Source organism: Lingula anatina, chromosome 7 (genome assembly GCF_051362555.1).
Source record: "Lingula anatina isolate TDL-2025a chromosome 7, LinAna3.0, whole genome shotgun sequence".
Taxonomy (NCBI): Eukaryota; Metazoa; Brachiopoda; class Lingulata; order Lingulida; family Lingulidae; genus Lingula; species Lingula anatina.
Window position 1 is genome coordinate 9,502,352 of NC_141773.1, and position 20,367 is coordinate 9,522,718.

Consider the following 20,367-nt stretch of genomic DNA (forward strand, 5'->3'; position numbering starts at 1 on the left):
TATGACCTACATCTTGTTCAAATCACTAGCCACTGAGTTTGGAAAAACATAATTCAGTAAACGATAGTTTTTAATTCTCCTGATAACACGTTCCACATGAATTCTGCTCGAGCCTGGCAATTCTTCTTTATATCTTCCTCTTCCACAGGACTAAGTTGTCCCTGAGAACCAATAAATGGAGGGACATTCAATTTTACCTTCCTCTTCGCGAGATATTCATCAATTAGGAATCCTCGGTCTGCCATGACAGAATCCCCCTCATCCATCAGATCCACAAGTCAACTAAGTTCTGCCATTTCTTTGTCTGACATGCGCCCAGGAGCCAAATCTGATACATAACTGATAAGTCCATTTGGTGCTATTCCCACAAGTCCTTTGCCAGTATTTTGACTTTTGTAGGAAGACTACGTCTCTGACTGTGTAATGTATCCTGATGGCTTTTCAATGAAAAGTTCTGTACAGTCCAAAATGACCCTCGTAGATGGATACTCTTCTTTGAAGCACTGTGGCATAGTAGCTTCTACAATTTCCTTAGATGGCCAGATGGGCAACTGCCTGAAGCGAAAATGCATCAGCTCAAAATATGTCCAGCAAATCCTTGAAACTGTTGCTACACCTACTCCCAAATTATTCAGCTCATTATGCATTAGAAGATTGTCTTGAGTTACAAAAGTTAGTTAATATATTCAATAATGAAGAGAAGAATATCCTTTTATATGTTTTTTTTATTATTTCATCCCAGTCAAATTACTAAATCCTGTGTTCAACTTTTAGCAAATTGTTTAGAATACCTCATTTATAAAAGAAAATTCTCCATGTGTAGGCAAAAAAAAATCAAGTTGTCGGGGTTAGCATATCAGCATGTGCATTTCAAAGAGAATATAGACGGTCTTTATTTTCTTCTTGCTGAAATTAATCTAAACACAAATAAACCACTACGAGTAACAATATGTATGAATGTAATAAGAAATTTGTAGGATTTCTTTAACGCCTAATTGTTTTTAAAATGTACAGACTTGACATTTAATATGGAATATTTCAGTTTCGGTAGTATGCTTTGGTAAAAATGCGTTCTTTTTTCAAAAAACTCCGATCTCGTATAAGATTTGTGAATGGAGACGTGTGTAGTCAGGTGTGTCGCTACCAATTAACTGACTGCCATGTCTGTTGCGCTGCTACATTATGTAATATGCAGTGATTTAATTGGGTATTGTTCCTTTGGGCTGGTCAAAGCTTGGCTTAGGCAAAGCTTGGTTATATCAAAAAAGTGTCCATATGTCGGCAAATACTGTATAGAGGAATTTGAAATTTTGCATGCAAGCGGTCAGTTGTGCAGTGCGTTAAATGAGCTAAGTAGTGCTATACAAATTTGTTAAACTGTGGCAGAATGGCGCAAAAAAGACAGACATCACCAGACAGATTATAGTGCCAAACGGAACTGTCCGCACAAATTGTAGAGTGATGCCCAGACTGATGTACCTACACAGAGGTCACACTTGATGTATCGAAATCTTACCTCCAGGGTACAGGACCCACTGTCTTTCGGGATACGCTGCTGCAACTAAACTAAACCAACAGGTCCGTTCAGAACGAGGGGTAAATTGCCACCAAAATGCGTTTTTCAAGGCCCTTAGTGACCACCAAACTGGTTTTAGCAGGTTAGAATACCAGACGACCTCCGAGGTGCTCACTGTATGCAGCAAAACATCGTCGTCTGTTTCTCTAATGAATTGGAGGACCATGACCGTTTCTGGGTAGAACACTGAAACCGCGTAGCTTTCTTCATTGAGGTCAGATTTCACCTGTACCGCCCAACTAGTCAAAACAGAGTTTACAGACATCCAGAAGAGGCCTACGACGAAGCATGTGCCGCGTCTAAAGTGGCACGGGGCATTGACAGTGTCAGTTTTTGGAGTGGATACCACATTGGCGCCAAAACACCAATGGTAGTCATTGACGAAAACCTGAACCAGATCAAATAAAGGAAAAATCTGGGAACCACTTAACTATCATTTGATAGGGGGCACCTTAGGAACAATTTTAGGTTGCATGGTGAGATTGCCGGTTCACACAGAGCACTTTTAATAGCAGATAACTTACAGAACCAAGGGAATGAGCAGCTACCCTGGTCATTAAAATCGCCACATTTGAACCGCATAGACAATATGTGGGTTAGCCATTACTCGCCGAATCAACGGCCTACATGTCCTACAAGAAAACTGGACCAAATTGGACAAGTTTTGACCGATACCTGGAATGTTCTTCCAGATTGAACTCTTAAAACCTATCCCAAGGAATGCCTTGCCGCTTGAGAGCGCTGGTAGCAGCCAGAAGATGTCAGGCGTAAAAGCGACCGTTTCTGTGGATAGACACTGACATAAGAGATCCTTTGTGGAGCGTGTGACTCTTTTACAGGTGATAATTTGGAAAATATGGAGATCCAAAATATCTCTTTTTATGGTCGTCGTATGCCATAGAATAAGGAATGTATTTATGTTTGCTTCACTGTCGAACTCAATCAATGAACTGATGTCACCATGACAACAAAGAGATAATTTAAAGTTATTAAAACACGATTTTAATCCTTATTTTCATTTATCAGTCAGCAAAATAGGAAAAAACTAATGAAATTGATTTGGAAAAAAATATTCTATATTAAATGTCAAGTCTGTATATTTATTATTTGATTTCCTGTTGTAAATATAATATGAGATCAAAATAAACTGATAACCAAAAGACGCACTTAGATGAACGAATATTCTAACTTATTTGTCACCTGGGCCAACCGGTCGTAAGTTAGGCACAGCAGCTGCGCCGGTGTCAAGCAACACAGAGTCCTACCATTCTAGGGTCCGGCGGACCCGGTGTTTTAAAACTGAGAGTCCGGCGGACTCCCTGTCTCGAAATAACGGGTCCCGGACTCTATGTTCTGAAATGTAGAGTCCCCCTAGACACTCTATTTCAGTACGGAAAGTCCTAGGACCCTACGTTTTAATACTGAAAGTCCGCATTGAAGAGCAATAATGAAACCTCACACTTAAAACATAATGTTAACTGATACAGAGGGAAGAATTATAAGGATTAAAGGTAAAATAAACATTCTTAACCTCTGTTAAAGTGTAACGCGTAGTATAAATGTGCATTGTTCGCATTTCATAATCTAATTTGCAGGATTATCTTTTGTATGCAATTGAGAAAGAACATCACTTAAGAAATATAAATTTATTCAGAATACATAAGTGCCCTTGGTGAACTTCCTGATTTTACAAAAATGTTTATTTTATTAATCAATATTGTAATTGTTTTTTCTCCTCAATGTCATTTTCTCTTTGTCGTGCATTTCTTGTAACAAGGCAGTTTTCTTATCTTCGCTTTCTACTACTTTCCTCCATCTCCCCTTCTTCCTCTCTTCATTTCCACTCTCTACTCCAACTGCATGTATCTTTCTTACAGCTCTGTAATATAAGCAGCAGCTTTCGAGCTAAAACAGAAATGTAAATATGTACCTTAAATGTACATGTAAGTTTCGCTTTTATTAAACAGTCTTGAAGTTAAACGAGTATTAATGTATAAAACTTATAATTAATTTATAATGGTTTGCAGCGCTTCTCCTTATTGCTCTTTTCTGATTGTCGGTTGTTCGTCTTCTGTACCTGCCATGTTGTAAATAAGGTCGCACTGCTTGAAAATCCATGCTGACAGAGTAAGACATCGCGAAGAGCTAGCCATTTTATACCCTGAGAAACATGGAACACATTCCTTTTGGGTTGATTCAATTTTAATTTAGGTTATGCAACTTAAATTAAAACTTTATATAAATTGGTAAACAAAATTAAATGAGTACATTTTTAATTACACTCCATAAGCATGTATATTTAATAACTAATTAATTTCGTCAGTTTCCAGAAAATACATATTTTGCACAATTTGGCATTGATGCACTGTATAACGCTAGCTGTCACACATTTATGTCACACATTTATGTCATTGTAGCCTAAGTCACGCGTATAGTCTAAATAAAAGGAACGTTTTGCACAGTTTAGCATCGATTCATTTAATTGTGTATCACTAGCTTGCAAACATGTGCGAGTGGTAATCAAATAAGTCACGCGTGTATATAGTCCAAAGCATCACAATGCAATGGGATATGTGTGAAATATTTTAAGTAAGTCCAATTAAAAAAGGTATGGAATGTAATCAAAAGTGAGTATAACACATATTATTGCGGAATGACACATTATAAATGGACAGTAAGTTAAATATTTAACTATAGATTTAAAAAACAAGAGTGACTCTAATGTGGGACTCGAACCAACATATTGTTTAATTTCTGCATACTTCCCTGTCGTTGGATACCATAGTAGGCTTATCTCCCGTGTCGCTGTCCACTACACCACCAGGTCGTTGTGCAAACCAACGCCGTTTTGTTATATTACATTTACTTGCATCAAGGGTTTGCTTTTTTATAATTCTATTATACCCAGATTGTCAATATAAAGCGCTTTTACTAAATATCTACTATTCTACAGTAGGACCCTAGCTTTTAGACCAAGTTCTTCTGTATGACGGGCGGACTCTGTGTTTCGTGATAGCTGTCATGAAACGTAGGGTCCGGTTAAATGCAGGGTCCGGGGGACCCTGTATATTATATTCAATTATCATGATACAGAGTCTGGGACTCGTTATTTCAGAAACCAGGGGTCCGTAGGACCCCTGGTTTCTGAAATAACGGGTCCCGGACTTTCTGTCATGGGGGACCTTATGGTACATGACACCGGCTGCCCACGGGAGCCCAGGCTGCCAAACAGACTGCCAGGGAGACTGCCCTTTTGCAGTCTGGGACTCCAGTGTGCAGCCTCCTTAAGCAGGCAGACTGCAAAGCGGGCTGCAATAACTTAAACATTTTTGCAGGAGACTGCAAAGGGGGCTGCAATAACTTAAACATTTTTGCAGGAGACTGCAAAGGGGGCTGCAATAACTTAAACATTTTGCAGGAGACTGAAAAAGAGGCTGCAATAACTTAAATATTTTGCAGGGGACTGCAAAGGAGGCTGCAATAACTTTAAAATTTTGCAGGAGACTGCAAAGGGGGCTGCAATAACTTAAATATTTTGCAGGGGACTGCAAAGGAGGCTGCAATAACTTAGAAATTTTCACAGGGGACAGCAAACTAAACTGAAATAACTGACATTTTCAATGTTGCCCAACGTATGCAATAAACAACCCAATAGTTATTTAAAAAGTGTTTCTATCCACAATTGAGAAAAACATGTGCTAAACTTTTGATTACTAAGTGAAGTTTTATATTTTTTTTAATTTTATTTTTTTTTTTATTAAATTATTTAGATTTATATTTTTTTAAATAATGCTGTGAAAATATCCTTTATTATTGCTATTATTTTCATTGAAATCAGACAAATAATTGAAGTCTTATGATAATTTACAATTACATAATATATAAATTTTAAACCTGACAGTTATCATCAATTTAGGTTGGACTTGTGATTAAAATTAACTGGTAACTTTCAAAACTAAATTCATTTCAAGCCAGGGGCATGTTTATCTTAACTGTCAGTTTGATATAAACAGTTCACCTACAGCTTGCCCAATGAGGTCAAATAACTATACAGCACAGGCAGTACATAACCGTTGAGCTAATTAATTCAAAAATCTGAGCCAGAAGCTAGGTCAGGAATGTTCTAAGGAAGAGGTAAGAAATCTGAAAACATTGATTTCTGGATTGAAAAAGCTAGAAGACATTTTTAGGAAATGCATGTAGAAAGAAAAATGAAGAGAGACAGAGACAGGATAAGAAGTGAGCATGCAAGTCCTTTTGATTTTATATTTTCCTACATGTATAGTTTACTGATGCACCAGGATCCATAGAGCTTTGGGAATTGTTCAATTTTAGCCCAGCACTTTGAATTCGGTTTGTGGTTTTTAAAAGTACTTAAAATTGCTATTAGGCTAGAAAAAGGTTTGCATTTAACCATTTTGGTCCTTGTCAATTAAAATATTATTTCAAACTTTGTAGTTTTTGACATGAATATAGACAATAATTCACAGATGAGGATATAATACCTTTTAAAACATCGATCTTTGTACTTTTCATCATCAAGCAATGTGTTAAAAATACAAAGTTTAAATGAAATGAGCATTATTTTTTCCTTCGGTATGTACACTTTAAAATTTGTATTAGTGTATAACTTGCCCAAATTAGTTTTAAAAAAACCTTAAAAATTACTTGAAATATTGCTCTTATGTGTCTGTATCGATGTATGAATCCTGGCGATGCAGTGAATTCTGTGACAGAGTTTTTGGAATGATTAAATAACGTACAGTAGAATTCCCAGCCCTCTGCTAATATGGGCTTTGTAGAAAAATATATATGTAAAATAGTAAACTGAACTAAATAGTATGGAGAGAAATAAACCAATATGTTAGATATAAATGGATCAGACAACATACATTTTGTGATCAAGGGGAAATTTTTGTATTTAGATTTGAACTTACACACATACTTGGGAGAAAGATTATTTCTAGATTCCTTTTGATAAATGTAATTATTGTTTGAATATATACATGTATGACTTAAAAAATAATAATAATAAATAAAAAGATTTTGCCAAATTTTATTTTGCTAAGCAAACTGCTAAGGAGACTGCAGAGTAGACTGCTAGGGGGGCTGCCAAGCTGACTGCAAAGGGGACTGCCAAAGCAGACTGCCAGGGGGACTGCCCAGGCAGTCCCCCTGGCAGCGCGTTCCAAAAAATGCAAATTAAGACTGCCAGGGGGACTGCCAAGCAGACTGCTAAGGGGGCTGCCAAGCAGACTGCTAGGGGGACTGCCAAGCAGACTACTAGGAAGACTGCTAAAGCAGACTGCCAATGGGACTGCCCTGGCAGTCCCTCTGGCAGCGCGTTCCAAATATGCAAATTAAGACTGCCAGGGGGACTGCCAAGCAGACTGCTAAGGGGGCTGCCAAGCAGACTGCTAGGGGGACTGCCAAGCAGACTGCTAGGGAGACTGCTAAAGCAGACTGCCAAGGGGACTGCCCTGGCAGTCCCTCTGGCAGCGCGTTCCAAAAATGCAAATTAAGACTGCCAAGGGGACTCCCTCCATACTTAACGATACCTGCAAAGGAGACTGCAGTGGGAGCGGGGACTGCTAGGGAGATTGCAAAGCAGGCTCCATAGGGGGGGGCTGTAAAGGAGACTGCAAGCAGACTGCAAAGGGGACTGCTTTTCTAGCTGGGGTCTCTGCAGCCTGAATATTGGGGTAATGACGGTATAGCATTATATAGGTTGCAAATGTTAATGTCACCTACTCGGGCTCATCTTTACACCTTACCGACTATGCTACTAATTTTAATAATCCAATGATTTGGAATTAACACATGTACATGTTTTCCTTGAATGTACTGGGGTATTTGAAAATAATTGCAACAGTTTTCTAAAACTATGCTGTAATGTAAAGCACAAGTGAAGCATATGCAACAATATATGTTCGAGACAACAGTTCTTTATCATTTAATATAAGTCTTCTTGAAACAGACCGGTGTCATATTAAGTATTTAATCAGATTGTTTATCATACGTTTACAGCATACAGGGTTGCTACTTAATATGGAATATTTTTTATCATTGTTATTTTTGAGTGCTGATTAAATTTTTTTGGGCTTGAATCATTAAAAAAGTATGTCACCGAGTGATAAAAACAACCAGTCTTCTGTTGTGAGATATTTTGGTCAATTATATCAAATCTGACATAAGATGCCATTCAAAAGAAAGGAACACCCCCAGAAAACCATATAAACAGTTTGATGTCAGTATTAACTTTAAGCTAAGATATTAAAGAAAATGATAGCCTCCGGCCAGTGATATGTTACACAGTCAAAGAACTCACTACAGTAAATCATGAAAAGTCAGTAATTGCGGGTATGACCTCCAGCAGCCGCTTTCAGCGCCCTCATCCTACATGGCATACCCTGTGACACGTTTTTTAGAGTTTGGGTGGGGATATCATTCCACGCAGTGATATTTACCTGTCGCACTTCATCACTATTTACCGGTCGAGGACCATAGCTATTAATTCTGTGAGTTACTTTTGCCCAAAGTTTTTCAATTGGGTTCATATCTGAAGAGTTTGCAGGCCAGGGCAGTTGCTGAACCCATTGGTTTTGAAGAAAAACAGTGATTCGTCGGCCTTGATGTGGGGTTGCGCAGTCGTCTTGATACACAAAGTTGTTCTTGAAGATGACTCTTACCAATCGAAGCATTGTTTGCTGTAGAATGTCTCTGTAGGAATCCTGGATGAGGTTGCCTCCTAGAAAAACCAACTGGTTCTGGGCACCGACATGAAATAATCCCCAAACAGAGACGTTACCATCCCCTGCTTGCACCCTAGGCAATCATCGTTTTATGCCCCTCGCACACCTCGGTGGACACGGATTCGACCATCAACCCTAAAAAATCCATATCTGGCCTCATCACTGAAAACGACGTGATTCCAGTGTTTTGGCTGCAAACGCACGTGGTCCCCAGCCCATTGCAGACGTCACTGTTTATGACCTGCTGTTAACAGTGGTTTCCCTACTGGCATTTGTGCAAAATAACCGGCTTTCAGTAATCTCTTGTTCACGAGGGACCTTGAAACGGGCGTTTGAATGACATTCTGCGACTCTTTTCCGAGGATACTGGTTGTCTTTGTACGACCAGCACGGCGTCATCTAAGGAGAAGGCGATCCTGTCTTCTTGGTGTGAAACGCGGACACACTGGTCGAGGTATTGGAGTAGGTGCCCCTGTTGCAGTATTTCTTTGGAGGATTTTCCAAACGGTTCCTGATAAATGTTGAATTACCTTGCAATGGCTGTCCGTTTCTGGCCATTTTCTCTGAGAGCAAGAATCCCACAGTAAGCTGCGTTGCTTAGCTGTCGAACCATATCTTCACTGAGGTACCTGTCAAATTTCAGAGCGATCCCTCTGTTGCTTCTCTAAACACACTCCAAAGATTGATCAAACCCATGCGTTTTTATACAAGGGCAGAAATTGCCGAAAAGACCACCCCTCACTTTTCTGACCACAGAACATGCAACTGCATACATCAATTGTTTCGAGAGTTGTGTGGTAATTAGTTAACACACCTGGCTACACATGGAGTGACACCTCAGCTTTGGATTTAAAGTAGTTAGAGAGAAATTTAATATTTTGTAGAAAATTTACTTGCCAAAAAGTAATATTCCATATAAAGTGGTAACCCTGTAATTCTGTATTGATATATACGTATTTGTGATTGACACTTTGGTCATTTCGACCGCAATGGCTTTAAGCGTTATATACATGTAAGAGGTCACTGACCTTCATCTCAGCCTGTGACACGTTCACGGGACCGTAGGCCGGATTGTATAGACTAGGGTCGGTGTAGGAGGGGTCCATGAGGTCATCAGCGTGGAAGTTTGAACTGTCCCATGACCAACTGCCGTATAATCCAGAATCAGAAAATGAAGTACTTATTCTCCCTGTGGTGATAACGACAAATGCAAAAATGTTTTCAAAGGAGCAAATGATGAAAATTCGAACAATTAAGACAATGTTTTTGTATCACTTATTTCTATATATGCTTAAGAATATTACGCATTAATTACAAATCTGATTCTTTTCACCTCTGTATACAATCTATAAACCATATGGTATTTTATCGCCATACTCTGAATTTCAAAGAGAAGAAGTCAAGAATAAATATGTAATCAAGCTCATAAGTACATTGATCATTCTCTCTAATAGTTGTCGTATTTTTTTCCTTATGACTCACATGACTCGGCAAATTCCATTGCCTTGGCCTTGGTGACCACGGTGCCACTGCCCATGGTGAAATCGTTGTCCTGGTTGTTGTCCATCAGTCCGCATAGTCCAGACGTCTGCCCCTTAAAACTGGCAGTTAGACCAGAACGTAGGTTAAGGAAGAGACGCCCCATCACCGGACTGAACCGGACGTCTACTGTGACAGATACACCTAAGGGGAAATAAAGTGTTGACACAATCAGTGCCAATCACCACAGGCGTGAGGAAAGGAAAGGGGGAACTATTCAATTTGGTTCAAAGAAGTGTACAGAGGCACTAAACCATGTGTTCTGTGCCTAGGACTACCATGGTTGAAATACGTAGCTAAGCCCTCCACCCCCTCCCGGTGTAACGTGTAAGAGAGCCCACTTCCCATTCATTTGTACCAGTGAGCCTTGCCCTAGATTTTGACCCATTTAGGTCTGGCAAATCCTAACCATTTTAACTATACGGAGGGTGGACTTTCTGTTACATGGACCCTCAGTTTCGTTACAACGGCCTCCAGCGGCTATGACACACCATAACACATACCAGTTATTAACTCACAGCCTACAGTGTATATCACATCCAGTGACAATAGTGTATGAGAATATTGTTGATGTTATTGTTGACAGTTTATTTTGTTTACAGTTGACTCATTTTACACATTTCTGAAAGTTGCTAAGTAATAGGAGAACGACAAAGACAAAACCATTGGAAGACCACAGAGGGACTTCCAGCATTGGTGTCAATTATGCGTTTTTACCGACGACATATAGATGGTCTAGCAGGTGCCGTGGAGAACGAGAAGCAAGTGGAATGTCTTGATAATACTGTTATTAACACATGATATGCATATCATTGCAGAGAGAATCAAAAGACCAAAGGGATGACTATACCACTCCAACGACTACATTGTAGCATATTGGGATCAAAGACAAAGACAAGAGTGCGCCAAAAGTTTTGAAGAGCTGGGTTCAAGCGTTCCAGGTAAAAGATCAAAACCCGAAGCCCTTGCAAGATCGACTTAGACCACAACATCTCTTACCTGGAACTAGTGAGGCTTGTGTGTATGAACTTATAGATCTTGGCTCAAGTCCAACTGCTTAGTGTTTAGTGAGAATAAAACGTAATTGGTCCACTGCAACTCTAAGTTTTCTACAGACAGCACCATACTAGACAATCAGAGTTGAAGATTCTGTTATCACAACAAGTACAGAAGTTAGAAATCTGGGTGTTATTTTCAGCAACCAATGTGACATGGCATCACACATTAACAAAGTGTGTAAATCATCATATTTTAGTCTGCAACGAATATCTAAGATTCTTCACCTTACTGACAGCAAGCAAACAGAGATACTCATTCATTTGTGACTTCTAGACTCGATTATTGCAACAGCTTCTTGTTTGGAATACATAACTATCAAATGGAAAAACTTCAGTCTATTCAGAATTCCGCAGCTCGTCTCTTTTGTAAAACTCAGAAGTCCGACCGCATCACACCAGTTCTCCGCGATCTTCATTGGTTACCAGTCTCTCAAAGAATAGTTTATAATATTTTACTCTTAACCTTTAAAAATCTAAAGGGCGACTGTCCATTTTATATGAACAATATAATGAACTTTTAACGCCTCTTAGAACTCTTCGTTCCAGTGGTCAATTTCAACTCAAGCGAAATGATACCAAAAAGACTCTAAAAACATATGGTTACAGGAGTTTTGAGATTGCTGCACCAATTGTATGGTCCAATTTTATTAACGTAACAAATGTGTCTTTGAACGACTCTTATTACTGTTTTAAAAGAATTTAAAAACCTTTTTATTTAAGGAATATTTTGGTTAACTTTTATCTCTTAGTTTTTAAAAAACACTTTTATGTTAGTTTTTTATTTATCTTTGTAGTTTTAGTTTTTATATGTAAGTGTAAACAGCGCTGAGACGCAAGTGTAGCGCGGTTTTAAGAAATGTATTATTATTATTATTATTATTATTATTATTATTAACATCACTTGTTAAATGAACAAAAGGCGATCTGTTTGAAGACATTCATCTGTTTAAAGATGAGACTGAAGCGCTCTTGGCATATGTCTATTGCTGTTATGTGTCTGAGAGCGCATTCAGAGCAGCGGACCAGGAGTGGATTTAGAACAGATGATTTTCGGACTAACTGATCCTCCGACTTATTATGGCCGACCCCATTTAAACGCATAGGGTCGAATGGAGCCGAGATTTAATTACTGTGCCCCTTCAGGGACGACGCGTAGGGAGCTGTGTGATAGGTGGAGAGACCATTACAAGATTAAGCGATCTTCCTTTCATGTAGGGTCCACCATATTTAAGCCTTGGACCAGTTGATACTCGGATACTCTATTCTGAATAGCTCGGCCATATTTAGTCAGCGGATGAGTAAGTCCGCGGATCATCTGTTATGAATGCGAGCATTCAGAACAGTGGACTAACAGATTCGCGGATCAAATATGGCTGAGCCACTTGAATGTTTGCTGCGTAATCCCCGCGGGGAATTAAGCGGCAAGCTTTTAAGTCTGCTATATTTGATCTGCGAAACTGTTGGTCCGCTGTTTTGAATGCGCTCTAAGACTGGGATACTAACATCTTGGACGCTAATTAAAACAGCAGGTCTAGAAATGGAGATGCAGGTCATGGGAGCTGGGTTTCATGAAAAAAAGTTATTTTGCATCAACTACATAAAGCGCGATATCAATATGGAGTACGAGTTAAGAAATGGAATTAAGCAAGGGAAGCTTAGGAAGACCTATAGACCAATGTAAAACAGTTCAAATTGAGAGGGTACAGGCACATGACAGGATGGTCAGGGCTTACCAAGACCACCCTGCGTTGACCAGTCTGAGGGAGATAGAATAGAGACAGGCAGAACAATGATTAAGATAACATGAGTAAGGGTGGTGGACAGGAAGCAGCTGCAGTCCTGAATTTCATAAACACAATTAACCTTTTGTTGTGCATCAAACAGCTAATCTCACATTGCTCTATATTCGATTTGTGTATGAATAATGATAGTCGTTTTGGTCTGAACTGGTGGGGCAGGGATGGTGGTTCTAAAGGAATGGATGTCCGGGGTCACATATGATTAGTACAGGTTAGGGTTAGTCGTAGTATAAGGGTAAGTATATGGAACGAATGTCACCTGTACAAAATAACATGGAGAGGACTACGGTTCCTAACGGATTTCCATTCCTGTCACGCGGTCCAAACTGACATTCAGCTCCTCTATATTGTTCTAACTGTAAATTGATATTACTTTATCTCCATTCCTTAACTATAGATTACTAACAACAGGAAGACAGACAATGAATGTATGATACTTTATAATTTTGGTTCCCATGCAAAGACCTATAGTCGAGTAGCCAGAACTCTACCCTGCAATGTTTTTTCCTGTCAACTTTTTTCTCTTAAATGTATTATCTAGGCCGAGAGAAGCAAAATTAGCTTGGTTGCTACTTCCGAGACGTTGAGCATTTTTCAATATGGCCGTCAATTTATGAACAAAGTAGAAAAACGACCAGATGTCGCCGGGTATACTTTATAAAGAGCTTTTTGATCGGTTTGGGCTCATGAGATGAGCTATTCTTGACAACGTTCGGGGATATGGCTACCCATCGACATCATGTAGTTGAAATGTTGTTTTAACCAAAATATACTGACAGTCAATGGAAGCTTTAAGGTAGGAATGTATGCATTTTCTACTTGCAGGGGAGTTGAAATTACTCATTGTGGATTAGTTGATGACTTAGTGCTGGGGTAGTTGACATAAAAATGATATCATGTTGTCATAGTTCATTGCACATGGGTTAGTCTTTTTGCAAAAGTTGACCAAATACAAATAAGTCGTGAAACTTAAGACTATTGTTTCTGTATGCCAATATCCTAAACAAATGATTCATTTGAAAAAAATTCAGTTTAGGGCTTCAAAATAGCACTTATGTCGAAAAATATAGCCCTCAGAGTTTTTAATGACTGTCAGTATTTAACCAAAAGATATGCAAGATATTTTATTTTTTGACTCTATGTAATTTAAAGTGAAAAAAGCGCAGTAATAAGACAAATTATAAGTGCTGTTATATACTGATGTAATTTGAACCAAGAATTTTTCTTAAACGTGACAATCTCAATAAAAAATCAGGAAATTTCAAAGCTTAATTTTAAATACACACTAAATATAGTTATGATAAAGATATAAAATCACAAAAATTAAGGTAAGTATGATCAACATGAAAACAAGAAAATAATAAGGTTATATTATGACAATAATTACATATCTATTATAAAATTTTACCCCCACCCCCACCCCCACCGACGGACTTGGTTGGACTCCCTGTAAATGAGGGACTCGATTGCAGATTAACCTTTTGAGAGCGCTGAAGTTATTGTCTAGTTTCTAGTTTCGTTTTTCAAAAACTAGTGTCGTTTTTCAAAAACGATTCCGGCAACCAGAAACTAGTGTCGTTTTTCAAAAACGATTCTGGCAACCAGAAACTAGTGTCGTTTTTCAAAATTGATTCTGGCAACCAGAAACTAGTGTCGTTTTTCAAAAACGATTCTAGCAACCAGAATCTAGTGTCGTTTTTCAAAAACGATTCTAGCAACCAGAATCTAGTGTCGATTTTCGAAAAAAGACACTGATTTCTAAGCATCATAATCGTTTTTTTTTTTTTTTAATTTAAAATTATACTTCTAAAAAGGGAGGCCCCGGGGGCCCTTCCCCCTCCTCACCTTCACCTTTATCCCCCCCCCCCCCCCCAGCCACACCTTAACCCCATCCCTGGCATCCGCTGTGCAAGCGGCCTGTGACCGGTAGAGGCGGTCAACCCGGCCTCAGCCTAGTATCGTTTTTGCCAGAATCGTTTTTGAAAAACGACACTAGTTTCTGGATGCCAGAATCGTTTTTGAAAAGCGAAACTAGTTTCTAGTTGCCAGGTTCGTTTTTGAAAAACGACACTACTTTCTGGTTGCCAGGTTCGTTTTTGAAAAACGAAACTGGAAACTAGAAACCAGACACTAACTTCAGCACTCCAACATTTTGGACTCCCTGTACCCCAAATCCTGCGGAAATCCCTGTTGGCCCTTGATAAAATTTCCTTCAGACTGAGCTTGTGTTAAAATGAGAACATACGTAACAGTCACTCCTTTCAGTGACGCTCTTCTATGGTCTTAGTATTACTGTAACATACTAATACACCTTGCCATTAAATAAAATAATTAAATGTATATTGTATGGCAGATTATCAGTTCAAAACGTAATTTTGGTGCTTTTTTTATCTTTTTGGACATGTTTTAGCGGTCATTTGAAATGTGGAATACCATGTTCTTTGAACCCAAGGCTTTGCTATTCTACATAATTATTTGTTTATAATATAATGATATTATAATACATTGGATTTTGAAAATTGATCAATATTCCAGATGTAACCAATGGCAAGAAAGACCAAATTAAATGGCTTTTATAGCCCTAAAGAATTCAGTTCTTAATAAATTAAAGGGAATGACATAGAAGTATTCGACTATATAGGATCCGTGGAAGGGGCCAACAGTTTATTGGGGGTTGATATGCTCAACCCGTTATTGAACTGTCCGACAAGCTTATTCTGAGAGTTTAAAATCATGAATAAAAATAATGTCTTAATGAACATAAATAGAAAAGCTGATATGCTTTTAATAAGACTAAATATGCAAAAAAACGAGCTAATTTTGCAGTTTTATCACTTTATGCCATATGTTTTGACGGCCATTTTTTTTTTTTTTTTTTTGCTAAAAGTTATAAGCGTATTCACTATTCCTGCTGTGCTCTTCTGATAGGATAAACGTTCAAAGAAGCTCTAAATAAAGTATGCCCGGCAACTTCTGGTCGTTTTCTGTTTTTCCTTATAAATTAACGGCCATATTGAACAATGCTCAATGTCTCGGATGTAGCAACCAAGCTAATTTTGCTTCTCTCAGCCTGAAGAATGCGTTTTGTTTCAGCAAAAAAGTTTACAGAAAAGAACACTGCAGGGTCCTACCATTGACGACTTGACTACCACCCAAGGACAGGGTAACCTGAAGCTGAACAGGGCAGGCCTTTCTTAAAGCAAGCATGTTCCACATCTGCACGATATACATGACAGTAATATTACCTCAGTCTATATACCACTGAATATTTGCCACCATAAACCAGGCAGAATTCATCGATACTTTTGTTGACGCCCCCTCTCCTGTTAGCAACATCCTGGATCTGCCACTATATATATTATAACAGAGCGGTATAGAATTCATGAGAACCATTTACAAACTACTCTTTAAAAATTTCACCTCTTACGTTCCAAATCGTTATATAACCCTCATTCCTTTATTGTAAGTTATATTTAAGAACGTACCCACACTTATCTGAAACCGACCAGAATAAGTGATAAGATCATGGCGCGAGGGGAGTAAATGGTTGAAATTCGATCATCGTATAACATAATACTATTAAAATAGAAAGTGTTTTGTGTTATTTTCCATTCTAGCAGACTTTTGACAACAGTTCACTTTTTGTCTTTTTCGGTAATAATTTCTGTCTAAAGTTTGCCTAACTTAATAAGTTTCTTCTGACTTCCTCCGGTTGTCAGGGACGTATCAATTTAACAATGAGAACTTTTGCAATATAATCACATACGTACAAGAAATACTGGTGATGTTTTGATACCTGAACTTACATTATATTCCATTCAATACATGTGCAAGCTTTCATGTTTGAAATAAAATGGACAAATAAACAAAAAAAATCTAGATTAAGAGAAATGTCCACAGGTTGTAGACACAATAAACAACAGTCGCCTATTAAAGTGCAGAGTTTCTTCTCTATGTTTAGCAGTGAAAAAAAGGCGCCTGGTTATTATTAAGTTTAATTTTTTCGTGATAGATCACTCTGAAATTCACCAAACAAATAGCATCCCTGACATTGGCCTTAGGCTATTATAAAAGATTACACAATTGCAATATCATGGTTCTCAAAAGTAGTAAATACATGAATAAAGATAACAGGTAAGTAAGATACTCACAACAGTTGTGCACACGGACCCCATCGTGAGGACAGTCCCAGAGGGAGCTCTCATGTCCATTGCATCTCACGTTGTTCAGAAGAATACTTCCAGTGCCACTGCCTCTGTTATATACTTTGGTACACGTTTTATATCCTAACATCCTAGCAACAACTCTGTTGTCGTTGTTGTTGTAGTAGGAGCTACCCCAGCCATTCTGACAAACGGTGCCAAAACTACCTGAAAGGAGAAAATGTTACGTTCTCTTTAACAAACATTTGTGGAAAATGAATATTCAGTCTAGTAGGAGGTTCGGTTCAGATGAGCGCTAACATTTCAAAACGATTCTAGAATAATGCCTGTATGTGGTAGTGGGGGGGGGGGAGTCTTGCATTTATAACTGATATATTTGAATATGTGAGAAGGAGTAGTAATTTGGTAGAGACCCCTACCCCACACCTACTCCTACCCCAGGCTCCTACGTTAATACAGGGTTACCACTTAATATGGAATATTATTTTTTGGCGAGTAAATGTTCTACAAAATATTTAATTTCTCCTTAACTACGTTAAATCCAAAGCTGAGGTGTCACTCCATGTGGAGCCAGGTGTGTTAACTAATTACCACACAACTCTCGAAACAATTGATGCATGCAGTTGCATGTTCTGTGGTCAGAAGTGTGAGGGGTGGTCTTTTCGGCAATTTCTGCCCTTGTATAAAAATGCATGGGGTTGGTCAATCTTTGGGGTGTGTTTAGAGAAGCAACAAAGGGATCGCTCTGAAACTTGGCAGGTACCTTAGTGAAGATATGGTTCGACAGCTAAGCAACGCAGCTTACTATGGGATTCTTGCTCTCAGAGAAAATGGCCAGAAACGGACAGCCATTGCCAGGTAATTCAACATTTATCAGAAACCGTTTGTGAAGTCATCCAAAGAAATGCTGCAACAGGGGCACCTACTCCAATACCTCGAACAGGGTGTCCGCGTTTCACACCAAGAAGACAGGATCGCCTTTTCCTTAGAGGACGCCGTGCTGGTCGTACAAAGACAACCAGTGTCCTCAGAAAAGAGAGGCAGAATGTCATTCAAACGCCCGTTTCAAGGTCTCACGTGAACAAGAGATTTCTGCAAGCCGGTTATTTTGCACGAAGGCCAGAAGGGAAACCACTGTTAACAGCAGGTCATAGACAGCGACGTCTGCAATGGGCTGGGGACCACGTGCGTTTGCAGCCAAAACACTGGAATCACGTTGTTTTCAGTGATGAGGCCAGATATGGATTTTTTAGGGTTGATCGTCGAATCCGTGTCCACCGACGTGTACGAGGGGTATAAAACAATGATTGTGTACTGCCTAGGGTGCAAGCAGGGGATGGTTAAGTCTCTGTTTGGGGAGCATTTCATGTCGGTGCCCAGAACCAGTTGGTTTTTCTAGGAGACAACCTCATCCAGGATTCCTACAGAGACATTCTACAGCAAACAATGCTTCGATTGGTAAGAGTCATCTTCAGGAACAACTTTGTGTACCAAGACGACTGTGCAACCCCACATCGAGGCCGCAGAATCACAGTTTTTCTTCAAAACCAATGGGTTCAGCAACTGCCCTGGCCTGCAAACTCTACAGATATGAACCCAATTGAAAATCTGTGGGCGGGAGTAACTCACAGAATTAATAGCTATGGTCCTCGGCCGGTAAATAGTGATGAACTGCGACAGGCAAATATCACTGCATGGAATGATATCCCCACCCAAACTCTAAAAAACGTGTCACAGTGTATGCTATGTAGGATGAGGTCGCTGCAAGCGGCTGCTGGAGGTCATACCCGCAATTACTGACTTTTCATGATATACTGTAGTGAGTTCTTTGACTGTGTAACATATCACTGTCCGGAGGCTATCATTTTCTTTAATATCTTATCTTAAAGTTTATACTGACATCAAACTGTTGATATGGTTTTCTGGGGGTGTTCCTTTCTTTTGAATGGCATCTTATTAGATTTGATGTTATTGACCAAAATATCTCACAACAGAATACTGGATGTTATTATCACTCAGTGACATACTTTTTTAATGACTCAAGCCAAAAAAAATTTAATCAGCACTCAAAAATAACAATGATAAAAAATATTCCATATTAAGTAGCAACCCTGTAAGCCAAATAATGATTAAATGTACTCTTTATGTGGTTTACCAGCCAATATCAATATTCGACGGGAATAACGCTGTCTCCAACTCACGAAACATTACTCGACCCGTACCTGCACTTGTATCCGACGTAAATAACTGGGCAGCAGAAATTATTGTTGTAATAGTTTGTAAGGTCTGAATTGGGAAATATTAATTGCCTTGCAGGAAATGTAGACACAGAAACATGTACAGTTTTCCTATAAGATTTCATTCCCCCAACTTCGAGGTAAGAGTTTCGTACCGTCATTTCGTAACAATGAACATTTGAGTTGTTACAGATAATCAACATTTTATTCTAATAGATAACTTACAAAAATAAAAAAAAAGAAAAAAGAAAATTAAACTCTTCAAAAGCACAAAGACATTCTACACTGCAGATACCTTGGTGTAAAAGCTCTAGGCGTCCTTGATGATTTTCAGTGAAGTCCCCGGCCAATCGGGCACCATCGAACCAAACAGGTGACTGCTTATCATCCCTTTCAACATTGGGTGGGTCTGCAGCCGTGAAAAGTATACGTTTGTCCGGTTGTCCCACTGCCAAAAGCCGTCCCTCAACGCGCACACCGACAGCTGGGTCGAATTTAACGGTAACGCCAGGTTCTACATTCAGCGTTACCCCCTGCGGTACTGTGATGGAATTGTTGACGTGGAACGGTTGATCTGATAAACGTAACGTCAGATCCGCGGTAGGCGACGTGTCTATGACGGTATAAGCATTCGAAAGCGCCGAACGAGTCCCGAAAATTATGAAAAAGACGGAGAGTAATTTCCCTCCAACTCCGGTCGGTTCCATGTCTCACCTTCGAGTGAGGTTATTTAATCATATAATTTATCGTTATACTTCCAATGAAAAGCATATCTTATCAACAAGGAGAGTTAGAAGATCAACATTTCTATCTTGTTCAAATTAACGATGGCTGACTTAGTGACTTAGTGATTGCAAATATTTAAAGGGATAATAACTATTCGTATGATATCTATGCTTCACAATAAAAACATTGTGAACAACTCATAGAAATATAACATATTCTGTTTTACCACAAAAATGGCAGTTATAGCTATTATTCAGATATCTGAGCTTGTCTTCAGATCACGTGACCTCCATTGATGGCTGTACTCAGTTATAATCTCTTAAGAGATTTTAACAAAAAACCAAACTGTTTAGAAAAAAACCAGGGACTAACTTTGAATGTAAAAATGGATTCATTAACCATTAGTAAGTATGGAAAAATTGTTGTTTACTCCAGGAAAATTCATTTTTTGGCCAAAACGAAGAGTTATTATCCCTTTAATCAAATTTGAAACAAGACATCACAGGAAAATAGTTTC

General features: G+C 38.8%; 2 protein-coding genes across 5 annotated transcripts; both read right to left on the reverse strand.

Moving 5' to 3' along the window:
- Positions 1-6: 6 nt before the first annotated feature.
- Positions 7-779, reverse strand: LOC147760719 (uncharacterized). Its single transcript, XM_087016707.1, is given in 2 exon segments — positions 7-108; positions 111-779. Coding segments are annotated over 2 exon segments (639 nt in total). The 5' UTR covers positions 648-779.
- LOC147760720 (uncharacterized) lies at positions 416-19,863 on the reverse strand. Of its 4 annotated transcripts, XR_015335378.1 has the most exons (6): positions 19,420-19,863; positions 16,876-17,094; positions 9,811-10,011; positions 9,357-9,517; positions 792-917; positions 418-555 (listed from the first exon to the last, which is right to left on the reverse strand). XR_015335378.1 is itself a non-coding variant. In XM_087016703.1 (5 exons), the coding sequence occupies exons 1-5, from the start codon at positions 19,829-19,831 to the stop codon at positions 532-534; spliced, it is 1,017 nt and encodes a 338-aa protein (XP_086872829.1). In that variant the 5' UTR covers positions 19,832-19,863; the 3' UTR covers positions 416-531. The 4 variants fall into 4 exon arrangements, 3 of the variants coding, with proteins under 3 accessions (XP_086872829.1, XP_086872828.1, XP_086872830.1); XM_087016703.1 differs by lacking the exon at positions 792-917 and having other exon boundaries at positions 416-555; XM_087016702.1 differs by lacking the exons at positions 418-555; positions 792-917 and adding an exon at positions 3,168-3,481.
- Between the last annotated feature and the right edge of the window lie 504 nt (positions 19,864-20,367).